General features: G+C 41.8%; 2 protein-coding genes across 3 annotated transcripts in view; both read left to right on the forward strand.

Annotated features, from left to right (window-relative positions):
• The window catches only part of KCNH4 (potassium voltage-gated channel subfamily H member 4), a 60,795-nt gene extending 53,334 nt beyond the window's left edge, over nt 1-7,461 (forward strand). For both annotated transcript variants that reach the window (XM_020785467.3, XM_020785469.3), the window contains 3 exons: nt 49-155; nt 2,527-2,603; nt 5,624-7,461. In XM_020785467.3, coding sequence (XP_020641126.3) covers nt 49-155; nt 2,527-2,603; nt 5,624-6,166 — 727 coding nt within the window. In that variant the 3' untranslated portion in view covers nt 6,167-7,461. The remainder of the gene's footprint in view (nt 1-48; nt 156-2,526; nt 2,604-5,623) is intronic.
• A 6,169-nt stretch (nt 7,462-13,630) lies between these two features.
• RAB5C (RAB5C, member RAS oncogene family) lies at nt 13,631-27,491 on the forward strand. Its single transcript, XM_020785587.3, has 6 exons — nt 13,631-13,792; nt 17,952-18,196; nt 20,739-20,890; nt 22,828-22,950; nt 25,291-25,384; nt 26,129-27,491. The coding sequence occupies exons 2-6, from the start codon at nt 18,031-18,033 to the stop codon at nt 26,242-26,244; spliced, it is 651 nt and encodes a 216-aa protein (XP_020641246.2). The 5' UTR covers nt 13,631-13,792; nt 17,952-18,030; the 3' UTR covers nt 26,245-27,491.
• Nucleotides 27,492-27,570: the final 79 nt, after the last annotated feature.

Consider the following 27,570-nt stretch of genomic DNA (forward strand, 5'->3'; position numbering starts at 1 on the left):
GCAGAATAGGGATTTGAACTTAAAAGCTATCATTTCCCACCTCTCTAGAGTCGTAGATGGAATTGAAGATGATGGTGGAGCCTTGGAGACACAAACCTTTAGTTTCAATGTGGATCAACCTCTGCAGAGCTCTGCACAAGAGCCACCTGTGTCAGGTAACCATGACCACTGAGGGGCTGGGTCCGTCCATTTGTATTAGAGCAGAGCTGGGCAAAGTATGGCTCGTGGGCCATGTCTGGCCCTTGGGGGCCGAGGAGGGTGCACTGTGGTTTCCCAAGCCTTCCCTGGCCCTCCTGCACCTCCAAACTCCCCAAGTAGCAATTGTCCCTCACCCTGTTTCTATAAAAGGCCTTTTAAGGTCTAAAACTGGCTATAGAGAGGGGGAAATTGGCTATATATAGCAAATTGGGATCCACAGAGACCATTGGCAGATATAGTCAGCTTTTTTGCTTCCTTCAAATTGTCAGGGGGAGGTGTTTTTCAGGACAAATGTATGGGGGGGGCAACCCTGCAAACTCCAGAGGAGGCCTGGCACTGCAAAACTCCTGAATTTAAGAGGTATGTTAGCTCATGGAGTAATCCAGATGGGAGGCCATTGGGAGTTCTGTGAAAAAAGAGCAGGATTTAGGCATAATAAAGTTTTCTCACTCTCTTACTCACTCACTCTCACTCACTGGGGCATTTGGATGATATTTTAATAAACTAAGATATGAACACAGCTTTTGCCTGCACGTGCAATCCCATTACTCTCTGCTTTGGTGGGTAAGCAGACAATCTAGGAAGTCTTCATTTTACTGTAATTTTGTCTGTACCAGTTGACAACAGAACAAGTCAGGAAGTTTAAAAAAACTTCAAAGCATTTTTAATATTCTGGATTGTTCTGACCTTATAAGCTAGAATTCCTTTATTCAAACAAAATAGGAAACAGGAGTTACCTGATGAAGGCATAGCTTGCTTTTGCACAATGAAGGAGCGTGGCTATAGTGTTTGTTCATATATTGACTTGTTAAGCTAAGATATGATAGTTCAACTACCTCTTGAATGTGACACCTTGTCAAGGAAACCCAAGGTGGAATAATTAAAGATGAGACATGGGGCTCATCCACACATCCTACTTGCTTTTATTAAAGAGGTGTTTCCATGCAACCGTTTGATACCTCAGGAGTTTGGGTATCCAGATTTGGAGACAGAGGTTGGGAATTCAATTCCCCACTGTGCCTTCTGGTTGGGGCTGGACTCAGTAATCCATAGGGCCCCTTTCAGCTCTGGAATTCTAAAATGATGATGTTGGTCATGGTGATAATGATTGCTCATTGATTTGGATTGATTTATGGATCCCATGATGTTATTAAAAAACTAAACCATCCCTTCAAGATTATTTCCTTTCACTTGGAAACTGCTTGGTTTTTTTTGTTTGTTTGTTTGTTTATCTGTCCCAAAAAAGTCCAGATCCTATGGGGTGAGCATAATTCAAACTCCCCTGACATCAACTGTGATGTCACCTGTGCATGTGGGGAGGTCATGAGACTCTTGGGATCTGCCCAGCTGAATGTAAGAGGTGGGAGGAGGAAGAGAGGTTGTATGGAATGGTAATTCAAATTGGAAGAATCCAGATTACATTCAAAGAATTTTTTTAATGGGGTATAAGTTGATATTTCATATTTTAAACTGAAAAAGGTCACTATTTATCTTGCCAGACTAAAAACAAAGATTATGTAGAGAGCTTTGTGGCTGACTGGGGCTTTAAAGCTGAGTCTCCTCAGTTCTAATTCCATACATTAATCACAACACCCAACTGGTTTTCACTCCCCCCACCCAGCTTTCTGATAGTCACAAGAGAAACTGTGATCTACTTATTATTATGTACACTTAAGAGGCTATTTCCATGCGACAGTTCTTCATACTGAACACAGTATTTAGTACCAGTTGCCATATGGGTCCTTCCAAATCTGTGGCAATTTTCATCCCCATCTCAGATGTTCTGGACTAAAAATGAAACCTGCAATGTTTTTACTAGCAACTAAAACCTCAAATCATTTCCCCACCTGGTAGGATATTCTGAAAGGACCAACCATGTTGATGTTTTTGACCAAAGGGTTTAGAAGACTTATTTTCAACATATTTTTGACAGGCTTGTGCATAAATGCAAAGGGAAAAAACCAAAAAGTGGGGGAGCAGATCTTCAGTCTACATCTGAATTTATCAAAAGAACTGATGAGTCAAGGCTTAAACTGTCAAGAAAATACAGATGCAAATAGGGAGGGTTATCACTGAAAGCACTTTCTAGATCAGTGGTTCCCAACTGTGGGTAACCCAGATGTTCATGGACTGCAATTCCCAGAAGCCTTCACCACTAGTTCTACTGGATGGGGTTTCTTGAGGAGTGTGTTCTGGGAGTTGTAAACCAAAAACATCTGAGTTAGACAAAGTTGGGATTAATTGCTTTAGAGTTTAGAAGATTGTTAGGAGCCAATTTACGGTTTTTTTTTTCATTTTCTCATGCCCCGCTCTTGGATTTTCTCACAGGGATGGAACAAGCCAGCCCCACGTTGCCTGCAGAAGCTGATGAGGTAAAGCAGAACATCAGGAGGCTCAACCAAGAGGTAGGACACCAAGCTTATTTTCAGAGTCACAGAACTGTAAAGTTAAAAGGGACCACAAAAGTTATTGAATTCAATCCCCTGGCAATGCAGGAAATCCACACTTTTAAGGAGAGCTTGTTACCTTCTAGGACAATTAAGTCCATCATCAAACAGCTCTTAATATCAAGAATTTGTGGAAGGTCCTACTAGAACTAAATTCTGGCACATTCTCTGTTCATGCATGGGTTCACCCCTAGAAAATAGTGTTAATAATAAATAAAAGGATTAAAATGTTTCCAGATAGGTGCAAAGGCTATTTCTCCCCTTTCAATGCTAAATAGGCAGAAGAAGCTATTTGGGAAATCGGGAGCCTTCCAGTTAGAACAGGCTTCCAAGCCTAGCATCAGTTTCAATTAAAAATTCAGCATTGCTAGGAACGTGCTTCACTTAAACTCTGGTTTGTTTGACCAGAGCTTCTCATTAACTATTTGACATCAATATGGGAAAAGTATACAATTACTTCCTCCTTCTCTTTCCTCTCATCATGCCTATGTATGAAGGTGTGGAAAAAGAAGATTGTCTTAACATTACCACATTGCCAATGACTGTTTATGTTTGCCTGGGCTTCTTCCCTGCCCCTATAGGAATAAAGAGGGTGAGGGAGTCATTTTTGTGTGCATTCCTGGTGTTGGCGTTTCTGACTCAGGGTGTCAGGGTTTAAAATTAGCACAGGGCTGGTGACAATTTCATAGCAACACAGCCAGTCTCTCCTTCTCCTTCTCTTCCCCCCTCTGCCCTCTTAAACTGCCGGGTGTATTTCTCCCCCCATTTTTACAAAGAACCAAACCTAAGAAGAACTACCATCCTCCCATGCCCCTTCAGCCATCCCTTTTGAAGTTCCTTCTCTTCTTGATAGCTAAAGCAGAGGTCTAGGCCCAACACTCTTTCATCATCATGCCTTTTAAATCAACAAAGAGCTGAAGGTTAGTAGGTGTATCATAACATGTGGATACAATTCACCTCCTCAGATCAGAAGCTTCAGATAGGTAAGTAGTAGAGGATGAGATGTTAGGGTTGCCAGGTCTGACGTTTTGGTGCTGAGAGATTTTGTGGTCCATTCTCCATGTTTTGGACCTGAAATCTCAAGGAATGAGATAGTACCAACTTTGTGCCCCTAAATTTTGAGATTCATTCTGGTGGCTTCAGGAAATGTCATTTAGATCTTATCCATGTCATCCTTGTCTTTTTCATCAACTTGCTGGTGCTGGATTTTACCTGTTGGTCTTTGAAGGCCTCATATAGTCTCCACATCATCTGTCTGTTTCGCATGATGAACTGTTTGGAAATTTTTGCTGAAGGGCCTTCTCTTCTGTGACATGATAAGTAAATGCCCCCTGATCTCAGGCTTTGGCCTTGAAATCTCAGGGATGCTACTAATCTGGCAACATCAGATGTGGTGAGAATTAATTTAAAGGTAGAATTGCTAACAGTGGCAGTTACAAACATCCTGGTTCTTGATAGTGTGTTATCCATTTATTCTGTTCTGCCTACTGTATATATACCCAAAACTTCAAGATTGCTCTCCATGCATCTGAACAAGAGGACTTTGTGATCAATCATAACTAATACTACAAGACTTTAAGGTCTTTAAGGTGATACAAGACTCTTTGCTTTTTTAGCTGCAGCAGAATAAGATATCTGCCTCTTTGCAAATACATTTTGAATGTGAGTGATAATTCTATTAATAGCTTGCTGGACTCTGTGTCAGTTCCGCATTCTTCTTCATTCAAAATGTTAAAATCTCAATTTCTTTCCTACGTGAATATAAAGAAATTGTGGTTTTGTTAAATTTTTGTTGAAACCAAACTGAAATAAAATTCTCACTATCAGTACTAGCTACATTAAATTGATATAGCTATTCTTGGCAAGGAGAAGATTTTAACTGCTGTTAATCATACCTGTTCAAGGTGTGGAGGCAGTGATAAAAAAAGAGGGAGAAGTGGCATCTTTAATTCCACAACAAAATTACTGGATTTAAATCCTACAATGTTAAGTGCAAAACCATTAAGATATTTGCTCTTGTTTGCCACATTCTCCTTTTTAAAAAACTCTTAAATCCTTTTTTATCCTGAATATGAAGAATTTTGCAAATGTTGGCAATTTTTAGCATGATGAATTGAAATGAATTTAATTTGCCATTTTGTTGGCATCAGAGGATGGCTACCTTTGGTATAATTGCTCTATGGTGGTCTGTTCCTCCATATCTCCCTGATATCTGGTGGAATTAAGACTGGTGAGGCACCGGGGGAAATGGGCAATGTACATGCAGTGAAAAAGTTGTGTGAAATTTTATTCCATTGGCATATTTAAGAATGATGGAAAGTGCTTATACCTAAAGGTTTAGCAGGGATATGGTACTATCTTTGTCCACAATAAATTTTTAAAATTCTACCATTATCCCAAATTGTCGTCTTAACCATATTTGAAGATTGCCTTTTTCAAATATGGTTAAGGCAAGTGTGATGGTGGCAGTGCTCAATTTTTCAAAAGATCTTGTTGAGCTACTTGTCCATTGGTCCCAAAAAGAAGTCCCATGTCTACAGGACAACCTGTAGTTGTTCATTGGGTGTGAAAGTCAGGTTATACGTGCTCAGAGGTGTTTTTCATTAACACATAGTACTACATTAGACTGAAATGGGAAATTGTTATTGTTTCAGCTGTTTATGACCCCCAAAACAAAGCCCATGCTGAATGGGGCTCATGAGAACTGAAGTTCCAAACATTTGGAATCTGCCAAGGGTTCCCCCACTCCTCCTTAATATATTACATCTTCATTTCAGGAACTCCCTGAAATGGGAGGAGGGTAGTATCCATTTTACTTGGCCAAAGGAAGAGGGAAGGTGTGTGTCATGTGAAGATTGTTTAATTGTTACTTACATGGATAGACTCACTCTGTGAGAATTTGCCTGCAAGACTCTAAAAATGGTACATAAATACTAGGTATCCTTTCTTTACTTACTCTCCCCCCCTTGCTCCCCCAGATCAACAACCTGAACCGGGAAGTTTCCCAACTCAGCAAGGACTTGCAGCAGCTGATGAGCCTCCTCCAAAGTCAGCTTGCTGCTCAATCTTCCTACCTCCCTGCTTCAGCTTGTTCCCACAACTATGGCCAAACCTCTCCCTCCTCACGTCCTGTCAGCAGACTGCCTTCCTCTCAGGCCTCTGTTTCCATGCCGACCACCAGCCTCTTGGCCTCATCAAGCATAGACTTCCCTGCCTTCACCAACTCCCTGCCTTCTGATGCTTCTCCGTGTACAGAGCCCTTGGAACTCCAGGAGAGCAGGGGTTCTGCCTCCTGCGGCCCTGCAAGCCCCTCATACCAGTATCACTCGCCTCGGGCAGATGCAAGACATGGAAGGCGCCACTGCGGGCAGACGGCCAATATGACTTCTTCTTATTCAAGCTCACCCATGTTGTGTCCTGTTACCTCTCTCTCTCCAAGAAACTCTTTTTCCACCTGCTCGGGACAGGGGCATCCGCCAGCACGCTTCTATTTCCGGTCAAGTTCAGAGACTTTTCACTGATGCCAAGGAAACTCCTGTCACAGCTTTTCCCTTCTGGATATTTGGTGCTGAAGACTCAGCAACTACCAGCACCAATATCTATGTCGTATATTTGTTACTGTGGGATTTCTTCTCTTTTTTTGTGGGTTTTTTAAAAAATTCTGTCTATGAAAAGGAAAGGGATTACTGTGAGAGACAAAATGATAATTTGAATTCCAGATTCTGAACATTTTTTTTTTTCAAGAAAGCACTGTTTAAAAGCAGTGGCCAAGAACCTGTGGCCATCTAGACATTTTGTGCTACAACTCCCAGAAGACCAGGTAGCACGTAAGAAAAGTGAAAGTTGTAGTCTAACACATCTGGATCAATGGTTCCCAACCTTAGGTAATCCAGGTGTTCTTGGACTGCAACTCTCAGAAGCCTTCACCTCTAGCTGTGCTGGCCAGGATTTCTAGGGGTTACAATCAAAGAACACATGGTTTACCCAAGATTGGGAACAACTGATCTAAAGGACCAAAGTTTCCCTGCCTCTGTTTTAGAAAACTTGAATCATAAATCTTGGTAATATATTTGAAGGCAATAATATTATGCATTGACTGGCCAGATAAAGTCTTCAGATCTTTATATCTAACAGCATCCAATCCATCAGTCAGCATGCTGAGAATTAGAATTATGCTTGCATGTAAATTAGAAAATCACTGAGACTGATTTGAACTATTTTGAGGTTGGAGGGAAACATCCCTATGGAGCTTTCATTCTTGGTACTCAATGTGAGACATGGTCCATCAGGAAGTTCACCTGCATCAGCCTCGCTGAATTAAGTATGAACTACAGGAGCAATACTTGTGCCGTTCCCATTCTTTTTAGTGAGGCTTCTGCAGAAGAATTTCCAGTGGATTGTGCCCTGTGGGTAAACTCTATCTATCCTCCTCTTGGCCACCCTCAAAGACATCCCAGATGCTTTGCTTGCAGCAGTCAGCTTTACCTCATCTTTACCTCATCATGGTAGGGCTCCCTCTGAGTGAGGGTATGTATGCATTTCTACCAACACATTCAAATTAGGCGTAATTCTCCATATTTCTTTTATCTTCTCTTGGTTTTGACTTGACTTTGGTTTTTCTTTCCAAAAAATATCTGAACTGAGAGGCTTGTTGCTTTTGGCCGATGGCTGTGTGTTTTTCTTTTTCTTTCTATGAATAATTTATTATTTTCTTTTCCCTCCCCTTTCTTTTAATATTTATGGTAAAGGAGAGTGCAGAAAGAAGTATGTGAACCTTCAGTGAAATACCTGAAAATTAAAGATTTTTGTTTTTCTACCTGTTCCAACAGTTCCTTCGGGCACGGGGAATCTGTGTAGTCGACACATTTATAAGAGAATACTGGGGGTTCTGTGACACTATGGCATTGGCCTCATTCTTTCTAGGCTGAAGAAGGGTAATCAGCCAATTAGATAAAATCAGTCTCCCTCTTTCCCATTCTGTGTGAGATCTGACAGTTCAACACGTCTGACTGCAAATAAGGCTCCCACTTTATCAGCTAAATGGTACCATAGCTAAAGCTTGCCTGTAAGTTAATTTGTTTTTGATCAGGCCTCCTAATCCTAGAGATATAGAGGCTGATTGAGCCTAAAGGGTTTTTTGCTGCCTGAGATGAAGATGGCAACCTGTTCCTTTTCCATATACAATCGCCAACTGGACTGGCACTTGGCTCTTTCTTTAGCAACAGTGACAGAGCAGTCTTCTCTGCCACACATATGGCCGTGGAAGCTAGGCCGGGAGAAGCAAGGCACGGTGTGCGATAGTCATTCTTTCTGTTGCTGCCTCCCAGCATCTGATTCCTAACTCTCTGACCATTACAGGGATGGGCGAAGTGCAGCACTGCAGAAGTTGTGGAACCACAACTCTACAGATTTCTCAACACTGATTATGTTGCCTAGGTACTGATTGGAGCTGCTGTCCCACAGCATCCGGATTGTATGCTTTCCCCAATGTTACTTCAATTTATAAAAAGAGGTGAGCCTGTGTCTACTTGGAAATCCCTACATGCAATCCCAAGTATGTTTGTGTGTGGAAGGGGTTTCTGTTGGAGGATAGTGTTGTTGTTGTTACTGTTGTTATTATGTGCCATCAAGTTGCCTCCGATTCATGGCAACCCTATAAACAGGCAATCTCCAAAATGTCCTGCCCTGAACAGTCTTGCTCAGCTCTTGTAAACACAAGGCTGTGGTTTCCTTTCAGGAGTCAGTCCATCTTGTATTTGTTCTTCCTCTTTTCCTGCTGCCTTCCACCTTTCCCAGCATTATTGCCTTTTCCAGAGGATTCTGTCTTCTTGTGATGTACCCAAATTAGGACAGCCTCAGCTTCAACATTTTTGCCTCCAGAGATAGTTCTGGTGCAGGAGTATGTATTCTCCAAATACTGTATTTCACTCAAGGACACTGAAAATGGAATTCAGCTGTGAGAATCAAGACCTGCAAGTTAGGGACCCAAAGGGCATCAGGCTAGCTTTCAAAGGCATGTAAAAATGACACTGCCTGATTATTTAGGAGGCTGTTTTTAATGTGTTAGGCTTGATATGGTACCACAGCAAAGCGCATCTAGTTCTCACAAAGTTCTGGGTTCTTGAAGCTGAAAGAAGCAGCAGTAGGATCTGTTAAACAAACCCACCACCCCTGGCATCTTCACACTCACTCCTCTCTCTCCCTTGTTCAAGTGCCATCCTAGCCCTGTTGGGCTGAGCATCTGAAATAGTATGCCTGTTGCTATGGCAACTGTTGCCACTGTTTTGGTGGTCACAACTGAGTTGCATAAAGACTGGGCTAGAAGAGGTTGTGGGGGGTGCCTGTCGGTGTGGATCTCCTACTGCACTTTTATTTCTCATGTCTTTATGCCAGGCCATTTAATTACCTCTTCTCTGGGATTTGGGCTTGTTCTCATGATGGGACCTACATCTCCTAGCAACCAGAGGAACAGCTGCCTCCACCTTGACAACATGGGCCTGCTTTTCTTCCTAATAAGACCTAAAGGGGCATTTCATCAGCCACCCCAGAGAATGGACTTTATGCAGTTACTGTTACATGATGCCAACCACTAGCTCTGACCCAACTTTTTGAAGGGAGTGAGAAGGACTCGAAAATGCGTTATCATATGTAAAAAGAAAAGTCTCATAGTGTCTTTAAATCTTTTTTTAAAGGAAAGGACAAAAAAAAGTCGTACCAAATGCACAGAATCATAGCCTTGTATGAACTCAGCATATTAACCTTCCCACACAGTACTTCCAATACACAATAATATATTGTGTGTGTCATATATTCTGTGCTTAAAATGTTTACTAAAATTCCAGACTAATATTTTACTTTCTACCTCTCTGGGAATAATCCCAGCCAGTCCCTTCCGAGACACTGGCAAAAACTAGATCAGGGCGTGGCAGGCAGGCTGAAACCTCAGCAGCTCTTATTTTGAATTTGAATCTAAGTAGAGGAAATGGGAATGAGGCACTGAGCCTGCTTTGATTTGTCCAGAAGCGACCTCTACTGGTTAAACCCAAATGAGCATCCTTGAGGGCCATGGAAATACTGTGTACTGTGAGGCAAATGCAGTAAAGAAAAAGTAGCACATGTAGATGGCTCTGTATACAGTATTACGTACTTGCTGGATACCTGGTTAACAGAGTTTTCCATTCCCTGCTTATTGGAGGGCTGGCTGTTGTTATTTATTTTGGAAGCCCACTGTCTTCCAGCTTGATTCAGAGCAAGGGCACCAGAAACATAGCACTCTCTGTATCAAGTGAGCTGGGCACTAAATTTAGATGGTGTATTAGGTTTTCCAGAGTTACTTAATACTCACTGTGATGTCTTCTGGATGCTGAAAATATTCTTCAAATGGTGACGCCATCTCTGGGTGGCAGATTGGTATCTTCATCAGCAAAACAAAAGTAGCCAGGTGGTACATCAGTAAAAACAAAATGCAGTAACGTTAGGACCACCAAAGTAGTGCAAGTTTCATGCAAGCTTTCCAATCCTCCAAAACCATTTGTCAGACATGATGATCCAAAAATTAATAGGAAGGGCAAGGTGAAGAACTTAGGCAAATCTGGGGGGGGGTCAGGCTTTTGCCTGCAACAGCAGATCCTGAAATGTCAAAAAAAAGTTTACATAATATTAAAAAGTGTTTTTGAAAGATATATACATATTTAATTTTTATAAAATCGTAATTGAAAAACCACAAATGTTCAATTCTGTTCTTGATTTTACGAGGTTGTAGGTATTATGTGAAAAGTGCTATCAGTTTGTCACTAATTTTTTTTTAATCTAGGTGCCAAGAAAGACATTTGTGGAGCACTGGCTGCACCTTGCTCACCTCTAAACAGCGTAACCTGATGTGTCATTTAAACTTAATTATTTGCTGTTTGCCTGTTTCCAAACATAATCACACACCGAGGAGGCTTTTGGAAACATAGCGATGCCTATTAACAAGACACCTGTTGGGCATGACTTGTTTAAAAGTAAAGACACTTCATGATTCCATGGGGTAAACATGGTGGACCTGATAGTGAAGATGCAAAGACAGTTAGGATGCATTGTTGGGGGGGGGCATTTAAAAACAGCAAATAAATCAATCAATTGGTTATAGCTGTTTGGCCAATACGTATATTATCTGGCTATGTCAGATATACATAGGAAATTGCATACCTGTGTTTATTTGGCTTTTGAATAATTGGTGGGAGTGAGAAGGAAGGGGAAAGTTTGTGTTTAGTTATATGCAGGAAAAAAACGAACAACATCACCCTAATAAACAGGATGCAATTCTACAATATCTAGTAACAAACCCCATTAGACTCAGTGGGACTTTCACTGGAGATGACATATGTAGGAAATATGTTAGGAGGAAAAATATGTTGCTTCTGTTTGAATGCAAAATTGACTTCAAGTTAAACTTTCGTGGATCTCAACCTCTTCCTCATATACCTGGTGTTTAACATTTAGTCAGGATTCTGCTTTTGCTGGGACAAACTAAATACAGTTAGGTCTGGAAGTAACTGGACACTAACACAGGTTTTGTTATTTCGTCTATTTACCAAAATAAATGGTTACAGTTAAATAATTAATGCAGGTTTAAAGTACAGTCTCTCAGCTGTAACTTGAGGGTATTCACATCGAAATATGACAAAGGGTCAGGAATTACAGCTCTTTAATATATAGCCCCCTCTTTTTCAAGGAACAAAAAGAAATTGGACAATTGACTCAAAAGATAGGTGTGGCCTATTCCTTTGTTATTTCATCATCAATGAAGCAGGTAAAAGGTCTGGGGTTGATTTCGGGTATGGCATTCACATTTGGAGGTGTTGCTGTTTAAAAAAAGACAGAAAAAAAGAAATCCATCAAAGAGATAGCAAGAAAATTAGGAGTGACGAAATCAACATTTTGGCAGATTCTGAGAGAAAAAGAGAACATACATGTGAGCTCTGCAACACTAAAAGGTTGGGACATCCATGGAAGACAACAGTGGTGGACGATCGTATGATCATTTCCATGGTAAGGAAAAACCCCTTCAAAACAACCAGCCAAGTGAAGAACACTCTCCAGAAGGTATCATTATCCAGGTCTGCCATATTTGCGAGAGCAAATACTGTACATAGGGTTCACCATGAGGTGCAAACCATACATAAGCTTCAAGAACAGAAAGCCCCGATTATACTTTGCCAAAAAAATCTTTAAAAGCCAGCCCATTTCTGGGACAGCATTCTTTGGACAGATGAGACGAAGATCAACCTGTACCAGAAGATAGAAGGCTGGGAACGGCTCATGATAAAAAGCATACCACATCATCTGTAAAACACATTGGAGACAGTGTGGTGGCGTGGACATGCATGGCTTCCAATGGCACTGGGTCATTAGTGTTTATTGATGATGTGACAGAAGCAGCTGGAAGAATTCTGAAACATATAGAGATATATTGTCTACTGAGAGTCAGACAAAATCAGAGAAGTTGATTGGATGGCGCTTCACTTTACAGATGGACAGTGACCCAAAACATACTGTGAAAACAATCCAGGAGTTTTTTTTTTTAAGTAAAGAAGTAGAATACTCTGCAACAACTGAGCCAATCACCTGATCTCAGCTCGATTGAACATGCATTTCACTCGCTGAAGACAAAACTTAAGGCAGAAAGACCCACAAACAAACAACTGAGGACAGCTGCAGCAAAGACCTGGCAAGGCATCACAAAAGAGGAAATGCAGTGTTTGGTCAGGTCCTTGCGTTCCAGACTTACAAGCAGTCATTGCCTGCAAAGGATCCTGAACAAATTACTGTATTAACAATGAAAATTTTATTTATGGCTATATGACTGTGTTAATTTGTCCAATTACATATTAGCCCATTTAGGAAGAAGACTGTGCATGAAATGGTTACAATAATTAAACGTTTCATATGGTATTTTTGTTCAACCCCTTGAATTAAAGATGAAAGCCTGCACTTCAGTTGCATCTAGGTTGTTTCATTTCAAATCCATTGTGGTGGCATAGAACCAGAATTATGAAAATTGTGCCAATGTCCAATTCTTTTTGGACCTAACTGTAACTGCCCCTTAAAAAGGCATGTTGCCTACAATAACCCAGCAGTTCTCAACCCTTCCTAGCTTAAACCCTATCAATTATTCTTATCAAAGAACTTTGATCTTGCCATGATATAAATGCTCTCTTCTTCCAAAGGACATTTACTGTATAAGTTTCTTTTCATAATTTACAGAAAGTTGATAGACAGGAGAAATGCTTTGAGAGTCCAGTCACTGTTAGATTACTAAAAATACACAGATAAACTCAATAGGAGTTGTAGTTTTAGAAGAGGTAGCCCTGTTAGTCTGTGCAAGCATATCACACAAAATCCAAAGAAACAAAACAAAAACATGTGGCACCTAACAGACTATCATATCTTAATGTTAGTTTTCATGGCACACCACACACAAGATTGAGAGGGAGTGATTTTTTTTTTAGCATATTGGCAATAGAGGAAAAATTAAAGGGGGAAATATTGTAGCAATTTAAACTCTAGCAGATTTATTTCAGTGTGTGCTTATGTGGATTTTAAAAAACCACTTCTTCTTGGTAACTGTTACAGCAACTCAATTAAGAGTAATCTTGCTGGATCACATGAAGGCTTAATTAAGGCCGACATCCTGCTCCCAATAGAGAGGACCCAAATGTCCCCTGGAAGCATACAACCAGGGAACGAAACCAAGGAATGCCCACTACCACAGTTTATCCACGAGCAAAAAACCTAAGAAGCCCACCAACGCCCCTGGGTCCACCAAGGATGGACCAGTCTGATTGGAGGCACCGTCCCCAATCCGACGCTTCCTATAACTTGACGTCACTCCAAAGGAACTCCAATAGCGAGGCGGGGCTATTGAATTCTTCTTCTCCATTGGTGGACAGAGCAGCCTGTGAGGCAGCGAGCGGAAGTAGAAAAAAAACAAGAAACCACTCTCCCAAACCAAGGAGCCCTTAGAGGAAGCGGAAGAAGCTGGGAAGGAGCCGAGGGCGGAAGTGGCGCTGATTGAGATTTGGAGTCGGAGTAAAGGGGATACCGAGTAGGAGGAAGACAGGTCGTGGCGGGAGCGGAGGCGACGGTCCCGCAGGCGGGAGCGGGTGAGTGAAGGCTTGCGGGGTAGGTTTTGCGAGAGAATGAGGGGACCCAGCCCCGTTGTGGGGCGGGGTGGGCTGGGGAGGCGCAAGCTGTCTTGTCTTCACGGGGGAGAAGAGAGAGGGTTGCCTGCTCCCTTTCGGGGGAGTCCAGAATTTTTGCCTCCTTCTTAGATGGGCATTGCTTCGAGGCGGGGCTCCATGGGCGTGGCAGGCGAAAGGGAGCCTCCATGTTTAGGGGCAGTGTACCTCTCAGGACTGCTTGCTGGGAGCAAACAGGGCAGGTGGGATTGATTGGCTTCGTTCCCTCCTTCTGGGTTTGTTGGAGGCATTTGCTTGGTCACAACAGGGGATAAGAGGCAGGGCCAAAGGACCCCCCTGGTCTGGTCTGCAGGATTGTGCGTGCGTGTGGGTTTTCTTGTCTGGTTGGGTATGGTGGTTTACCAGGTTTTACTACTGTATGTGGTATATTTAGGGAACAAACAAAAATGTGATTCTTCCCTCAAGGAGCTTATACTCTAAGCTGTGGCAATGAAAGTTTGGTGCGAAGATCGTAGGAAATGAATGGTTACAAAGAAACGTGTACAATATAAATGCGTGTACAGTATTTAAACGGAACCATTTTTCTTTGCAGGGATAGTAGGGTTCTGGGTTGGTATTGCACTCTGCTGGCATTGCTGCTGCTTCACATTTTAATAAAGTTCCTTTGACTTTAACAGCTGTGTCAGGCAGAAAGCTGGCAGGCAGAGCTTTTAGGCTGTGGACTTGTAGGCATCCTTCAGTCTGGAGAGACTATGGGAACATGCTCTGCATATGGAGGACTTGGAACAGGGTCTAGTGTCCACACTGAAGACAAATCCAATCTGTCCCCTGTCCAGCTTCCTGATTTTGCTGGTTTTGGGACTGCCTCTTTGCCTCGGCCTCCTGAACAAGTGTCTCTTCAAATTGGGAGAGGCCATGCTGTACCACCTGCCTCCAGGCTGAATGCTCAGGTGTCAAGGTTTCCCATCTGTTGAGGTCCATTCCTAAGGCCTTCAGATCCCGCTTGCAGATTTCCTTGTATCGCAGCTGTGGTCTCCCTCAGGGGCAGCTTCTCTGCACTAATTCTCCATACAGGAGATCTTTTGGAATCCAACCATCAGCCATTCTCATGACATTACTGAGTCAATGTAGACATAGGCTGTGGACTAGATTTCGATATGCAAGATATTTTTTTTTGCTCTAATCAGGGATTATATTTAGGCATAATTGGTTCACTTTGCAAAAATTGGACAGATCTGGCAGAAATTATTTGGTTAAGCCTTACAAGCAGCCATATTAGGAGTCAATAACTATTTAATTTTTCATGCCCTTCTCTCATCTTTGGCAAAATATTCTGGTTGAACAAAACCCAACAGAACAGTGAAAACCCATTAATTTTATAGGACCAGGTGCCCCGTCCATTGTTTCATGATCATTATGTTTGATAGATGAACTCTTTCTTGAAAGGAGCCACTTGTAACTTATCATAGCAGTTATACACTGAGTTATACATAGTGGTATTAGGTCTTAGTTTAAAATTTCTTACCTTCCATTACCCCGTTGGTCATTATTTTGAAAGGATCTATTTCCCAATTTTATTTTTATCCCACTCTTGTATATGGATAACATTGGTCCATTTTTGTAAGGTTGTAAGAATACCAATATGATGCGTGTGAACTAAACTAAGCTTTTATTAAAGGTCAGTATTTTTTTAAAAAAAACATTATTAATAGGAACGAAGCTTCTCCATACCAGGTACAGTATTCTGTAAGAATCAATATAGTCTCTCCTCTGTCCTCTGGTTTCCTACTAACCCAACACAACCATTTATTGTCACTCTCAGAAGCAGCTATTGCCAGCCCTCAATATCCTCTCATATTTATAGATTATTGTAAGCCTGGAGGGCACAGACAGTTTTGGTTCAGTACTGTATCTTGGTTGTATATAAATTTTAAGATACAGAATTTTTTATCCTTTAAATTAACCATCATCATGTGAACCTGGTCTCATAAGTGTTTGTTTAACTCAGTTTAGTTTTCTTTAATTTCCCATTGATTTTTGTTTTGTTTTACTTTATTTTATTTTACTTCTTCGCTACCAATGACTGGATGGGCCCTAGAGGTGGTTGAATTCCATATGAAATATTTGTGCACCGTGGCTTCTTAATGTTATTATCTCAAGAACTGTTTGTGTGGCCACAAAGCAAGAGCCGAGAACATGTAATATATGATGTGTAATATGTTGTTGGACTACAATTTCCATTAACCGTAGGTGGTATGGCTGATCAGGGCTCATGAGAGTTGTAGTCTGAAGAAAACATTTGCCAGGGCCAAAGCTGTGATCCTTTCTGTAGGCTGTGCCCCTTTCCCTTTTATCTTCCTTTTAATTATGAAAAGGGATTTAAATGTAAGCCAGGGACCTGACTGAGCACATGGCCTGAAGCCACAGTCCTCAACTGGTACCTTGTTTGTCCCTCACCTTTACTGCTCTAGAACGGTGTGGAGGCCAGCAAAGCAATTCAGGGTCCAGCTACAAAACAATCTTGCATCTCTAATACGTATGTTTTTTTCACATTCCACACATAGACCTTCCCGTTCCCCATTTCAGCTTCTATTCATTCAGTTGATAATGTTACTTTTTATAGCATCAATATTTATTTTTTAAAAACTGAATCTAATGACTTTCATTACAGTGATATGGATTTAAATTATAACTTAGCAAATATCATTATACAATGTATTGTATTCAATATCAATATTATATTCAATATATTATATTCAATATCAGAAGTGGGGGAAAAACTTGTTCTCCAGAAGTAGATCATTAGGTTGATGGGAATTGGCTTAGTAACATCTGGAAGTCCACATGGTCTCCCACCCCTGCTTTTAGGATGTCTCTGGCACTTCCTGCCAGAAACAATTGACAGCTTACTCATAATGCCACAAGGAAGTCAACACTGATTGTTCACAGATTGTCAAGTTTTTTTTTTTTTTACCAAAGTCTAATGATTAACGTGGATTGTTTCTCTTTCACTTCTTATTTGCTGTTATGGAAATGAGCATTGTAAATGGCAAAACACTGAATAACTTGTCCAAAGATCAGGTAGTCCTAATGATGTTTAATATTTATATAGTTCAGAACTTCTTAGGATAAGTATCTAGAAAAGTTACTTTTTTGGACTCTGACCCCTAGAAAGTGGTCAGCATATCTAGTGGCCATTTTGCTTGGAGGATTTTAGAAGTCAGGTTTTTTTTAAAAAAATGTTTTCCACATTCTGAGAGTAACAAGTGGTTATTATTTGTTGAAGATGCTGCATGAAAGAAGGGGCAGCAGGTGAGAAATGGGTGTGGCTACAATCACTGGTAAAAGTCATGACTTTCTGGTTTACAAGTTTCTCCTTTAGTCACTATGCTAAAGGTAAAGGTTCCCCCCGACATTTTTAGCCCAGTTGTGTCCGACTCTAGGGGGCGGTGCTCATCCTGTTTTTCAAGCCGTAGAGCCAGCGTTTGTCCGAAGACAGTTTCCATTGTCACGTGGCCAGCGTGACTAGGGAGTGCCGTTTTACCTTCCCACCGAGGTGGTACCTATTTATCTACTCCCATTTACATGCTTTTGAACTGCTAGGTTGGCGAGGAGCTGGGACAAAGCGACGGGAGCTCATTCCATCGCGTGGATTCGATCCTACGACTGCTGGTCTTCTGACCCTGCAGCACAGGCTTCTGCGGTTTAGCCCACAGCGCCACCACGTCCCTCACTATGCTAAACCACCTCTCAATCTGGTTGAATCGGTAGAAGTCTTGTTAGTGGCATACTGCATATCACCAGTCTCGTTTAGGATTTTGCAATCTAGATTAGGTCTTGCAGTAATCCTCTTGGGTAAGGCGATATTGGTCCCAGAACTAAAGAGCTTTTTGTCCAAGCTAAGAACTCGGAGAAATGATTTGTCTGAACGTCCACTCCCAGAATTTTGTTGATCCTGCTGGTCAGGAAAATCGGGGAGTTGAGATAAAACAGCTTCTTTCCTCAATATTGTCCAAGACTATCTAAAAAGATCTGTAGAAGAAATAAAGCTTCACATCCAGTCACTAAGCTCTGCTACATCAAAACTGGCTCTTGTGTCGCTGAGATGTCCATTTTCTTTCAGCTGGCAATTGGATATTCTAGCCAATTGGGAAGCCTTGCCTCCTCCTCCTCCTAGGAGCTTGAGATCCTCATAACAGGCTATGGCAGGCCGCGGTGGAGCTGCAAGACCAAATGGACCAGCTGCAGCAAATAAGATCTGTCAGTTCAAACTGGTGCTTCTGGGAGAGTCGGCCGTCGGAAAGTCCAGCCTTGTGTTGCGCTTCGTAAAAGGACAGTTTCATGAGTACCAGGAAAGCACTATTGGGGGTAAGTATTGGTTTAGAGCCCATTGTAGGTTAAATTAGTGACAATAGTTGGTCTCTTCAGAGCCTTACCTACCCTGGTTGTCTGCAGTCTTTCCATCATTGGGAAGTTCTTCCATTCTAACATGTCACAAAGGATTTTGAGAAACTATTCTTGGGACTTTTTTCATTTCATTGTGCGCCAGTAGCTGCGTCTGTTGTGCTTTGCACCCTGTCTAGAAGTGGTCCACTCTGAGCCTGCAAATGCTATTGGACTGCATCTTCCCTCAGACTCAGCCAGCACATCCAGGTGTGAAGGATTCAGGAAGTTGCAGGCTAAACATCTGGAAGGCCACAGGCGCCTGCCTCTTCCCCACACGCGCGTAGCTCTCCAGATGTTAGGCCACATCTCCCATCAGCCCTAGCATAGCTAATGTTAAGGGATCATGGCAGTTGTAGTCCAGGAGAATCTGAAGAACCCCATTATCCCCATCCTTGCTTTAGAGAAACCTTCTTCCACTACTGAGTCTGACTGAGGAAGAGTTCTCAAAAGTTCATCAACAGATTACTACTCCCAAGACTTCTGTTTTCACAATACTGTTTCTCAGCATATTAATATTTTCAGATGAAGGTAACGTGGCAGAAAGCCTCGTGGCGCAGTGGTTAAACTGCAGCCAAAACTGTGCTCGTGACCCGGAGTTCAATCCTGGGTAGCTGGCTCAAGATTTACTCAGCCTTCTAGCCTTCCGAGGTTGGCAAAATGAGTACTCAGCTTGCTGAAGGGGTGGGCAACTTGTAAACCACCCAGAGAGTGCTTGAAGTGGTATATAAGGAGCACTTTTTTTCTTTCTCTTTTTGTAAGAATTTTAGACCTATAGATGTAAATCAGCATTTTGTGGAATGTATTGTTATGTCGGGTCTTGTGAGGTTCTAGGTTTTAACCTATAAAGTGCCCAAAGTAGTGCTTACATTAAGGGGGGCAGTATATAAATCTAATTAATTAATATCTCTAAGGCAGGGGAGGGGATCTTGTATTCCTCCCATCATCCCTCAATACTAACCATGGCATTTCTAATCCAGCAACATCTGGAGAAGCATAGGTGCCTTACCTTTATTCTGGGGGATACCAGTGTTAATTTGTTTTCAACAGTACCTTGTAGACTTTTTAGAACTCTGATGGAACTCCAGTGAGTGAAACATCAGATAGGATGAAAAGTCAGTGCGTGTGCATAGCCACGAAGATGTGTCATTTTGGCAAAGTCTCTTTGCCTTGAGCAGAGAGGCTAGTCAGACACTAAGGCTGTAGCACTTCTTCTATCACCTCTTATAATTTCCCCTCTGTCAAGTGCTGGGCCTGAACAGGTTCAACAAATTGAGCATTTTTTGCTGTGTCTTAAATTAGCAGTGTCAAGTCGTGTTTCATTCTGTAGAATTGAAGAATCTGAAGAGAACAAAGGCTGCATAAGAGCTGGTTGGCCCATGACCTGGCTTGGTCATTCTCTATGTGGTGTGCCAGGGAACTGAGCCGTTGATTGAACTAACCACTGCTGTTGCATGCAGAATTCACCTTAGGCCTTGTTCTCCTGAGCCCTTAGAAGGGGATGAACTGTTGGCACAAGTGAAACCTGCCTCAGTTCAGCAGTGTATCTGTGTCAGGTCTGGTTAAGCCATGAGGAACTTTTGGCTTTCCTGACATTGTTTCCATCAGTTCCCACCTATGACCATTGACAGAAGACTGGGGATTGTAGACTGAAGCATGTAAAGGGCCAGAGGGCCCTGCTTGCTTCACTTCATCCAAACAACCTTATATTCCTTTTTTTAAAAATTTTGTTTAGCCTTGCCTCTTCTTCAGGGTAAGGGTAGACTTCTTTAAGGTGGGCAAAAGCAGGTTTCTAAATCAAACATGAGAAAGGTACTGCAGCTTAAGACCGAGTTTCTTACCCACACTTGCCTAATCTTTATTGTTGGATTGTCAGTCCAAAGAGGAAGGTTTTTGAGTTCTTCTACAGCCATGGTTCCCAGCATTTTTAGCATTGTGTCCCCTATTTCATCTTTGAGAAATGTTCGTGCCTTTCTACCTTTGCTTTGCCATTGTCTAACCCCTTGTAACAGGGGAAAAATCGGTTTATAGTTTAAGACTAAGAATAAACAGAAAAGCATAATAAAAATAATAAAAACATTTCTTAAGCAATCCTGAATTCTAGTAATGATATCTACCACAGATATTTGTTGAAGCTAATCACAGACTGGAGTTTCTTCACATATCCCACAGAGAAGAACAAACATCAAGTTTGGGAGCGAATGTTCTCAGTCTAGCAGAGAGAAGTTAAACAAATGCCGGAGCAGCTCCTGGCATGCCTCTTTGGCTGCCATGGCCATCTAAACATGGCATGTTTAACTTGATTTTGGTGAGCATAGTGGATAATATATCTATATATTTTTAAGTGGCTCTGAGACGATACAGGTGAAAGAAGAGTTTCTCTGTAAAATATATTCAAATCAGATTGGAACTCAAGTCTGCATTTTGCTCCCTTTTGCTGTAACTTTCCTATGTTCTTCATTTCCAGCTGCTTTCCTCACACAGACCATCTGCCTAGATGACACAACAGTCAAGTTTGAGATATGGGATACAGCTGGGCAGGAACGTTACCACAGTTTGGCACCCATGTATTATCGGGGTGCACAAGCAGCTATTGTTGTTTATGACATCACCAACATGGTGAGGATTTGTATTTGTACTTGAATATAATGTTGCTTAAGAGCACTTTTCTGGTCCCCGTTGCATCAAAGGCACAATGTTCTAGAGTTGGATGAATGTATTTATTGCAATATAAATACCATTGTAAACAAATCTTCTTGAGCTCCATTGCACTGTTAAGTTCTGTGTGTGCCACTTCAGTGTGGCATGATCTTAATTACGCGATATTCCATACAGAAAGATTCTCTTCAGGAGAGGACAAGGATGATTTAGTGCAAGATTGGGGAGCAGCCGGGCCTCCAATTATTATTTGGGCTGAATATACCTCAATTCATTGCCTCTGTTGGCAAGGGTGGATGGAAGTGCAGTCCAGTAACAGATAGATAGAAAGATACAGTGGTGCCTCTCTTAACGAGTGCACCGTACAACAACGAAATCGCATAGCGATCCCTTTTTTGGGATCGCTAATGCGATCGCTCAACGTTTTTTAGATAGGGCAAAATTCGCTTTGCGAAGATCGGTAAGCGTTTCGCTTACCGATCTTCGCAAAACGAAGCCCGACGATCAGCTGTTCAGCAGCCAAAATGGCCGCCGGAAGCCCAGAAATGGCCCAAAATGGCCGCCCTCGTTAAGCGAGGGGAGGGCGCGAAAATGGCTGCCGGCCATTAAGAACCATCGCTGAACGGTGAGTATTCGGCCCATTTGGAACACATTAAACCATGTTTAATGCGTTCCAATGGAATTCCCTGCCCCGTTCAACGATGCTTCAGCATAGCGAAGGTTAATCCGGAATGGATTAACCTCGCTATGCGAGGCACCACTATAGATAGATAGATAGATAGATAGATAGATAGATAGATAGATAGATAGATATGTTTCCTATCCCTGGTTGAGCACTATGTGTGCCAGGAAGGAGGAGTAGCATGAAACATTTTGCCCCCTTTCACTCTCCCTGCTCCTGTGCAAGAAATAAACCAGAATTCAGTTTTATTCAGATTCCTGTCATAATGTTTTCTTTCAGGTGAACCAGGAATCCTGGTTTAGAATAAAACCTAGCCAGATGCTGAATAATTGTTTTACTGGCTTGTTTAATAAACTAGAGTTTGTTTTACATCATTATTAGTAGTTTGCATGTAACTCAGAATTATTTCTCTTCCTAGTCACATGGGAGAGAATGCACAAGAAGCCAGCACTTGATCCAGTCTCCTTCCTGCTTTTCTGTGTGTTAATAAATTATGTTCGGCCTAATGTGTGTGAATGCAACCACTTGCTGAAAGGCTAGGACAAAGAGGTAGCTGTTAGTACCTTGCAAATATCAAGACTATAAAATACTACTTACTTAGGATCACCCAGAACACTCTGGCATGAAAGCTTGCATTACATGGTTCTTAAAGAAGCTTTAAAAAATAGAAGCTAACTATTCCCTTTAATGTCAATCTTTGGAAGAGTTTTGTGTAAATGTAAAGCATATGTGGCACACTCTTAACATTGGTCCTGACAACCAGTAGTTTACTGTCCATGTTCAATGTTCTTTAAGCATGAAGTTGTCAAATCTGATATTATCTGTCCTATTCCTTTAATATATAAAACTGTGCAGCAACAAAAATTATAAATGTTATAAGACTTGAATCCTTGAAAACAGATCTAATTTGGATTTGCCCTGAACTGAACAAGCAAAATCAAAACAGCATTGAAACCAGTGTAGTTAATTTAATAACACCATCATAATTTTTAACATCTGTCCATAGAGGTACATAAGAAGTCGTGTAGTACGTTTTAAATTACTTGATGTGGGGATGCTCTACAATTAGGAATGGGCATTATGTGAGCTTTCCAGTGATATTTTACCTGTTAAAGTAGGGAGAAGTTTATATTGGCATTCCAGTGGGCCAGAATTAGGACTCCTGATAGTAAAATGCCAGCATAACTCTTTCTTTTCCCCTGCTTCCTTTTCATAGGACACTTTTGTGCGAGCCAAGAACTGGGTGAAGGAACTTCAGAGACAAGCCAGCTCGAACATAGTCATTGCCCTGGCAGGAAACAAGGCTGATTTGGGCAGCAAGCGAGCTGTTGACTTCCAGGTAAGTCTAGTTTTTTGGCTTGGAAACTGTCATTACCATCATCACCCCAAAGCTTCAAAGTAGTATCCTTAGGATCAAGCTGCCTGCTCTACCAAAACCTCAAGACTCAGATTTACCAGAGAGAGCAATGTTACTAATTCCCAAAGTTGGCTATAAAGTGGTGCCTCGCTTAACGAGCGCACCGTATAACAACGAATTCGCATAGTGATCCTTTTTTGGGATCGCTAATGTGAAGGCATACCAACGGTTCCAGTGGGCAAAACTCGATTTGCAAAGATCGGTAAGCGTTTTGCTTACCGATCTTCGCATTGCGATGTTGGGGAATCAGCTGTTTGGCTGTTCCAAAATGGCCGTGGGACGACCCAAAATGGCCACGCGCAGCGTTTTCGCGCCCTGCCCTCGCTTACCGAGGGCACGAAAATGGCTGCTGCTATGGGGAAACATGGCAGAACGACGAGTTTTGTCCCCATTTGGAAGACATTAAACGAAGTTTAATGCGTTCCAGTGGGTTTCCCCATTCCGTATAGCAATGTTTTCCCATAGCGAAGGTTAATCCGGAACGGATTAACCTCGCTATGCGGGGCACCACTGTAAACTGAATATCCTTTTTTTAGGTTGTTGTATGGAGATGATAAAGGAGTGGAACAAAATAGCCAAGGCATGCTAAGATAAGTGTGTGTGCTAAGAAATTTTACAGTCTCCTAAATCTCCAAATCTTCAGATGTCATTAGTAGGTACTCCAGTAACACCCTGGGTTTCATCTTCCATTTTTGTGTAAAGGAATAATCTTGCCTTCTTGTGAGCATCTGTGTGGAAGGAAAGTCTCCCCAAAATTGAAAATAACATACAGAAAATAGTTCTTGTACTAATCTAGATCTCAAGGCAAGAGGTACCACATTTTTAAGTGGTTCAGTTTACTTTGGCTTCTTCCCAAATCTGTACAGTGGTACCTCAACTTGAGAACGTCCCTACATAAGAACAATTCGTGTTAAGAACGTTTCCGTTTGCAAAAAGTTGCTTTGACTTGAGAATGGAGCCTCGACTTAAGAACCAAAAAACAAAACAAAACCTTTCTTGCCCTTTTTTTTACCTAAGTTCACCTTAGGTCAAAAGAAGAAAAAAATTTAAAAAAATCACCCCCTAGTGGTAGATACGGATTAACCAGCTTTGCATTCGTTCCCATAGGACTTAAGAACAGCACCTTGACTTAAGAACGAAAAACAGCAGATACGGATTAAATGGTTTTCAATGCATTCCTATGGCAAATGGTTCTTCGATTTATGAACATTTTGACTTAAGAATGCAGTCCCAATACGGATTAAGTTCTTAAGTCGAGGAACCACTGTACTTTGTGGATAGTACTGTACTGATTGCCTTAACAAGGTTGTTAGATTCTTACAACAAGATTGTTGCCCACGACATTCAGAAAGAGTTACATAAGATGTTGACTGACTTGATTTGTTATGTTTTGTCTTCCATTCAAGCCCGCATGTCTCTGTACAAAATTGTTGAACAGATGATATTCCACGCTCGTTCTGATGCAATGTAATAAATCGGTGTGGAGCCATAGCCATAATTGTATAAGTAGCTGTTCACTCTGCTGCCCCTTTGCAGTATTAGAATGCCAGTATTGACCTTTCAGAGTAGTAGTAAGTATGTGTGTGAAGTGTTTGAGCATGAAGCAGAGAGGAAGAGGATTTGGCCCTCCAGAGGCTACTGTTCAGCAGCTCCTTATAGGTTGTGCTGGTTAGAGCTGATGGGCACTGCAGAAATTTGAAACATTTGGAGGGCGAGTTGTCCACCCACCCTAGACTTAGATGCTCAGTGATCTTGGGAATTGTTGATAGGTTGTGTAAATTTAGTCAAGAATTTAATTGGCTTTATTTTATGGTCACTCTGCTTCTTGATATTAATTCACTAGAATGTAACGTAACATTAAAAGAACTGAACACTTAAAAGGAGGACACCATTCTGCCATGTTCTTCATTCCAGTAAATGGTACTTAGGAACAGAAAACATTAGAGATAGGCAGAATCACCAGTTTGGTGGTTTGTACTGATCCATTTTTTGGTCAAACAGGTCTAATTCTAGAGATGGCCAAACAGGTGTTTGAGGCTTTCCAGCCCAGCTTCTGGGCTTTGCCTCTTGAGTGAGGAGGAGGTGGGGCTGGGAAGCACTGAACACTGGTTCAGCCATCTCTAGAAAGCACTAGTTAGACCAGCAAAAGGAGGCTCCATACTGCTTCTTACCTTACTGAAAAAATAGATTGTAAGCCATGCAAACTCTTATATATTAGTCTTACAGGCACCATAAGACTTTCGTTTGTCTGTTTCCTTGCAGGAAGCCCAGGCGTATGCAGAAGATAACAGCTTGCTGTTTATGGAGACATCAGCAAAGACAGCAATGAATGTGAATGAAACCTTCATGGCAATAGGTTAGTTCCTAGTAAGAAAAAGGGAGCAGTGTATCCTGGCCATTTTCCAACGCTGCCCTAGACTGAGAACTACTCACAATGTTAACGTGTTAAAAAGTCCTGGATTTTTAAGCATTCCTCACTTTTTTGGGAAGGCAGCTGAAAAAATGTGAAGGAAATCCCAGGGATAAGTGCAGGAGTTGCTATACAGTTTTGTCAGCAGTGCAGAGTAGGTGCCGCACCTCAGGAAGCTGAGAGGGATGAGGTCCCATGATGTGAAAGCTGATCTTTGTACAGAGAAAGGCAATCGGAGAGAACCTTTGGCTCTCTTGAGTGTTTAGGCTTAAAAACTCCCAGAGGACCCAGTCAGAAAGTCCAACAACAAAAGATTACAGGAGCTGAAATGTAAAACATCAGGATGGGCTAAGATTTTCCAGCCATGGACTAAGCAATGTGCCAAGGCATTAAAGGGAGGGGAAGGTGAGCAAAGGGATCAGATGAAAGAGTCTGTGACTGGGTAAGCAAGTCATTTCAAGAAAGTGAGGAGGGCCAGCTGCATGCCTACACCACTGTGGAACAGCAGGCTGGATCTTGGGATGCAAGCCTTCGGGTTACCAGGAATAGGGGCATTAGATGGTGTGGGCATTGGGATGAACCTAGTGTGAGAAGGCACTGCAACTTTTTCATGCTTTATTCAAGCGTCCATTCACTATATGGCCTCCTAAGTGTGCCCTCTCTTTCTCTCTTCTCTATTCCCCCCCTTAGCTAAGAAACTCCCCAAAAATGAACCACAGAGTGCAGCAGGGGCAGCGGGCAGAAATCGAGGTGTCGACCTTCAAGAGAGTAACCAGTCCAGCAGGGGGCAGTGTTGCAGCAACTGAGGGATCGTTTCCAGCTCCTCTGAGCAGCCCCAACTGGAATGCGCCTGAACCGATCCATCGCACTTACAGGAGACCAGCTGCCAGGATCCCCTCTTCTTTTCTCCCAGTCTCCCTTGGCTACTGTGATTTTCCCCCTCCCCCTCTTTACTCTTCTGATTTGTACTATGGCAAGAGGTGCAAAACAAACAAAACCAACCCAGCTGCTCCTCTTCAGTATCAATAATGACATCCTATTTTTAGAAGTCTTACATGTCTTTTTAAAAACACAAATGAACTGCGGCACCCTCTTCCTGCTTTTCATGGGTAGGTGGTGATGTGTGTTTTGGCCTCTCGTTTCTTCTTTCTCTGCCTTTACTTTGTGATGGGTTTTACGGCCTTGTATTTTGCTTGCAGCTGCTTGGAAGAAAGAAGTTCTTCGTCTGGGACAAGGTGTGGCTTCTGATGCATCTACGTGATGATTCAAAGCCACTGCAACTATTGAAATCTTGGTAGCTGTAGGCTGGGGAAAGTGCCAAGAGAGCTGTGAGTTGTAGAATTACTATTCCCATGATTCTTTCAATAGGAGTCAAGTTTAGATATGGTATAGGCTTGCCTTTTAGAGAGCAGGTCAAAGAATATGCAGGTAAATCACTGAATGAAATCGTAGCATTAATGCTAGATTGAGAGAAACCTCTAGCCTTTAAACCTTGTTTTGACCAAACCATAATTATGAGTATTCGTGGGAGCGAGAGGGTGGGGAGAGCTGATTTTCTTCTTTATTTTGTAATCTACTTTTCAACATATAACCAATCAGTATCTCTTTAATTCCATATACCAACTAGCCTTGCACCCGTCTCACTTGCTTTGGGTGTACCAACTACATCTTTTTTTATTATTTACATTTTGGATCTACTGCACTAATTCAATGTGTTAAAGAAAAATTGTATTATAATTATCACTTTTTTGATGAGCAACGTGATGCCACTGTAGCATAATGTTGGTGGGTGTACAAACGCAGCAGGTAGGGAGAATGGACAAACAGGCTGAGGGGGAGGAGAAATAATGTGTATTCACATACAGACAAAATGTTGGTAATTCCACTGAATAAGACTGCAGAAGGGAGGTCACAACTTTTGCTCCTCATCTAGTGCCTGAGGCATTTTTGTCTTACTCATATTGGTATTTAAGAGAAGGAGTCAACATCAGTCTCTTCAATGCAAAGTTCCAGTTGTGTATGATTTAAAAAATAAATTTTTATAAATCAGAAATTGACTTCTGCTTTTTATAGACTGGTGTCTCTGCTAAACAGGAAATACGGCAGTTTTTCATTGAATGAAATATATGGGT

The sequence above is a fragment of the Pogona vitticeps genome, chromosome 6, assembly GCF_051106095.1.
Source record: "Pogona vitticeps strain Pit_001003342236 chromosome 6, PviZW2.1, whole genome shotgun sequence".
NCBI lineage: Eukaryota > Metazoa > Chordata > Lepidosauria > Squamata > Agamidae > Pogona > Pogona vitticeps.

Coding starts and splice junctions, on each gene's coding strand:
- RAB5C (XM_020785587.3), top strand. CDS start 18,031: ATGGCAGGCCGCGGTGGAGCTGCAAGACCAAATGGACCAGCTGCAGCA. Junction 20,891..22,827: donor TTTATGACATCACCAACATG/GTGAGGATTTGT, acceptor TCCTTTTCATAG/GACACTTTTGTGCGAGCCAA. Junction 25,385..26,128: donor TGAAACCTTCATGGCAATAG/GTTAGTTCCTAG, acceptor TCCCCCCCTTAG/CTAAGAAACTCCCCAAAAAT.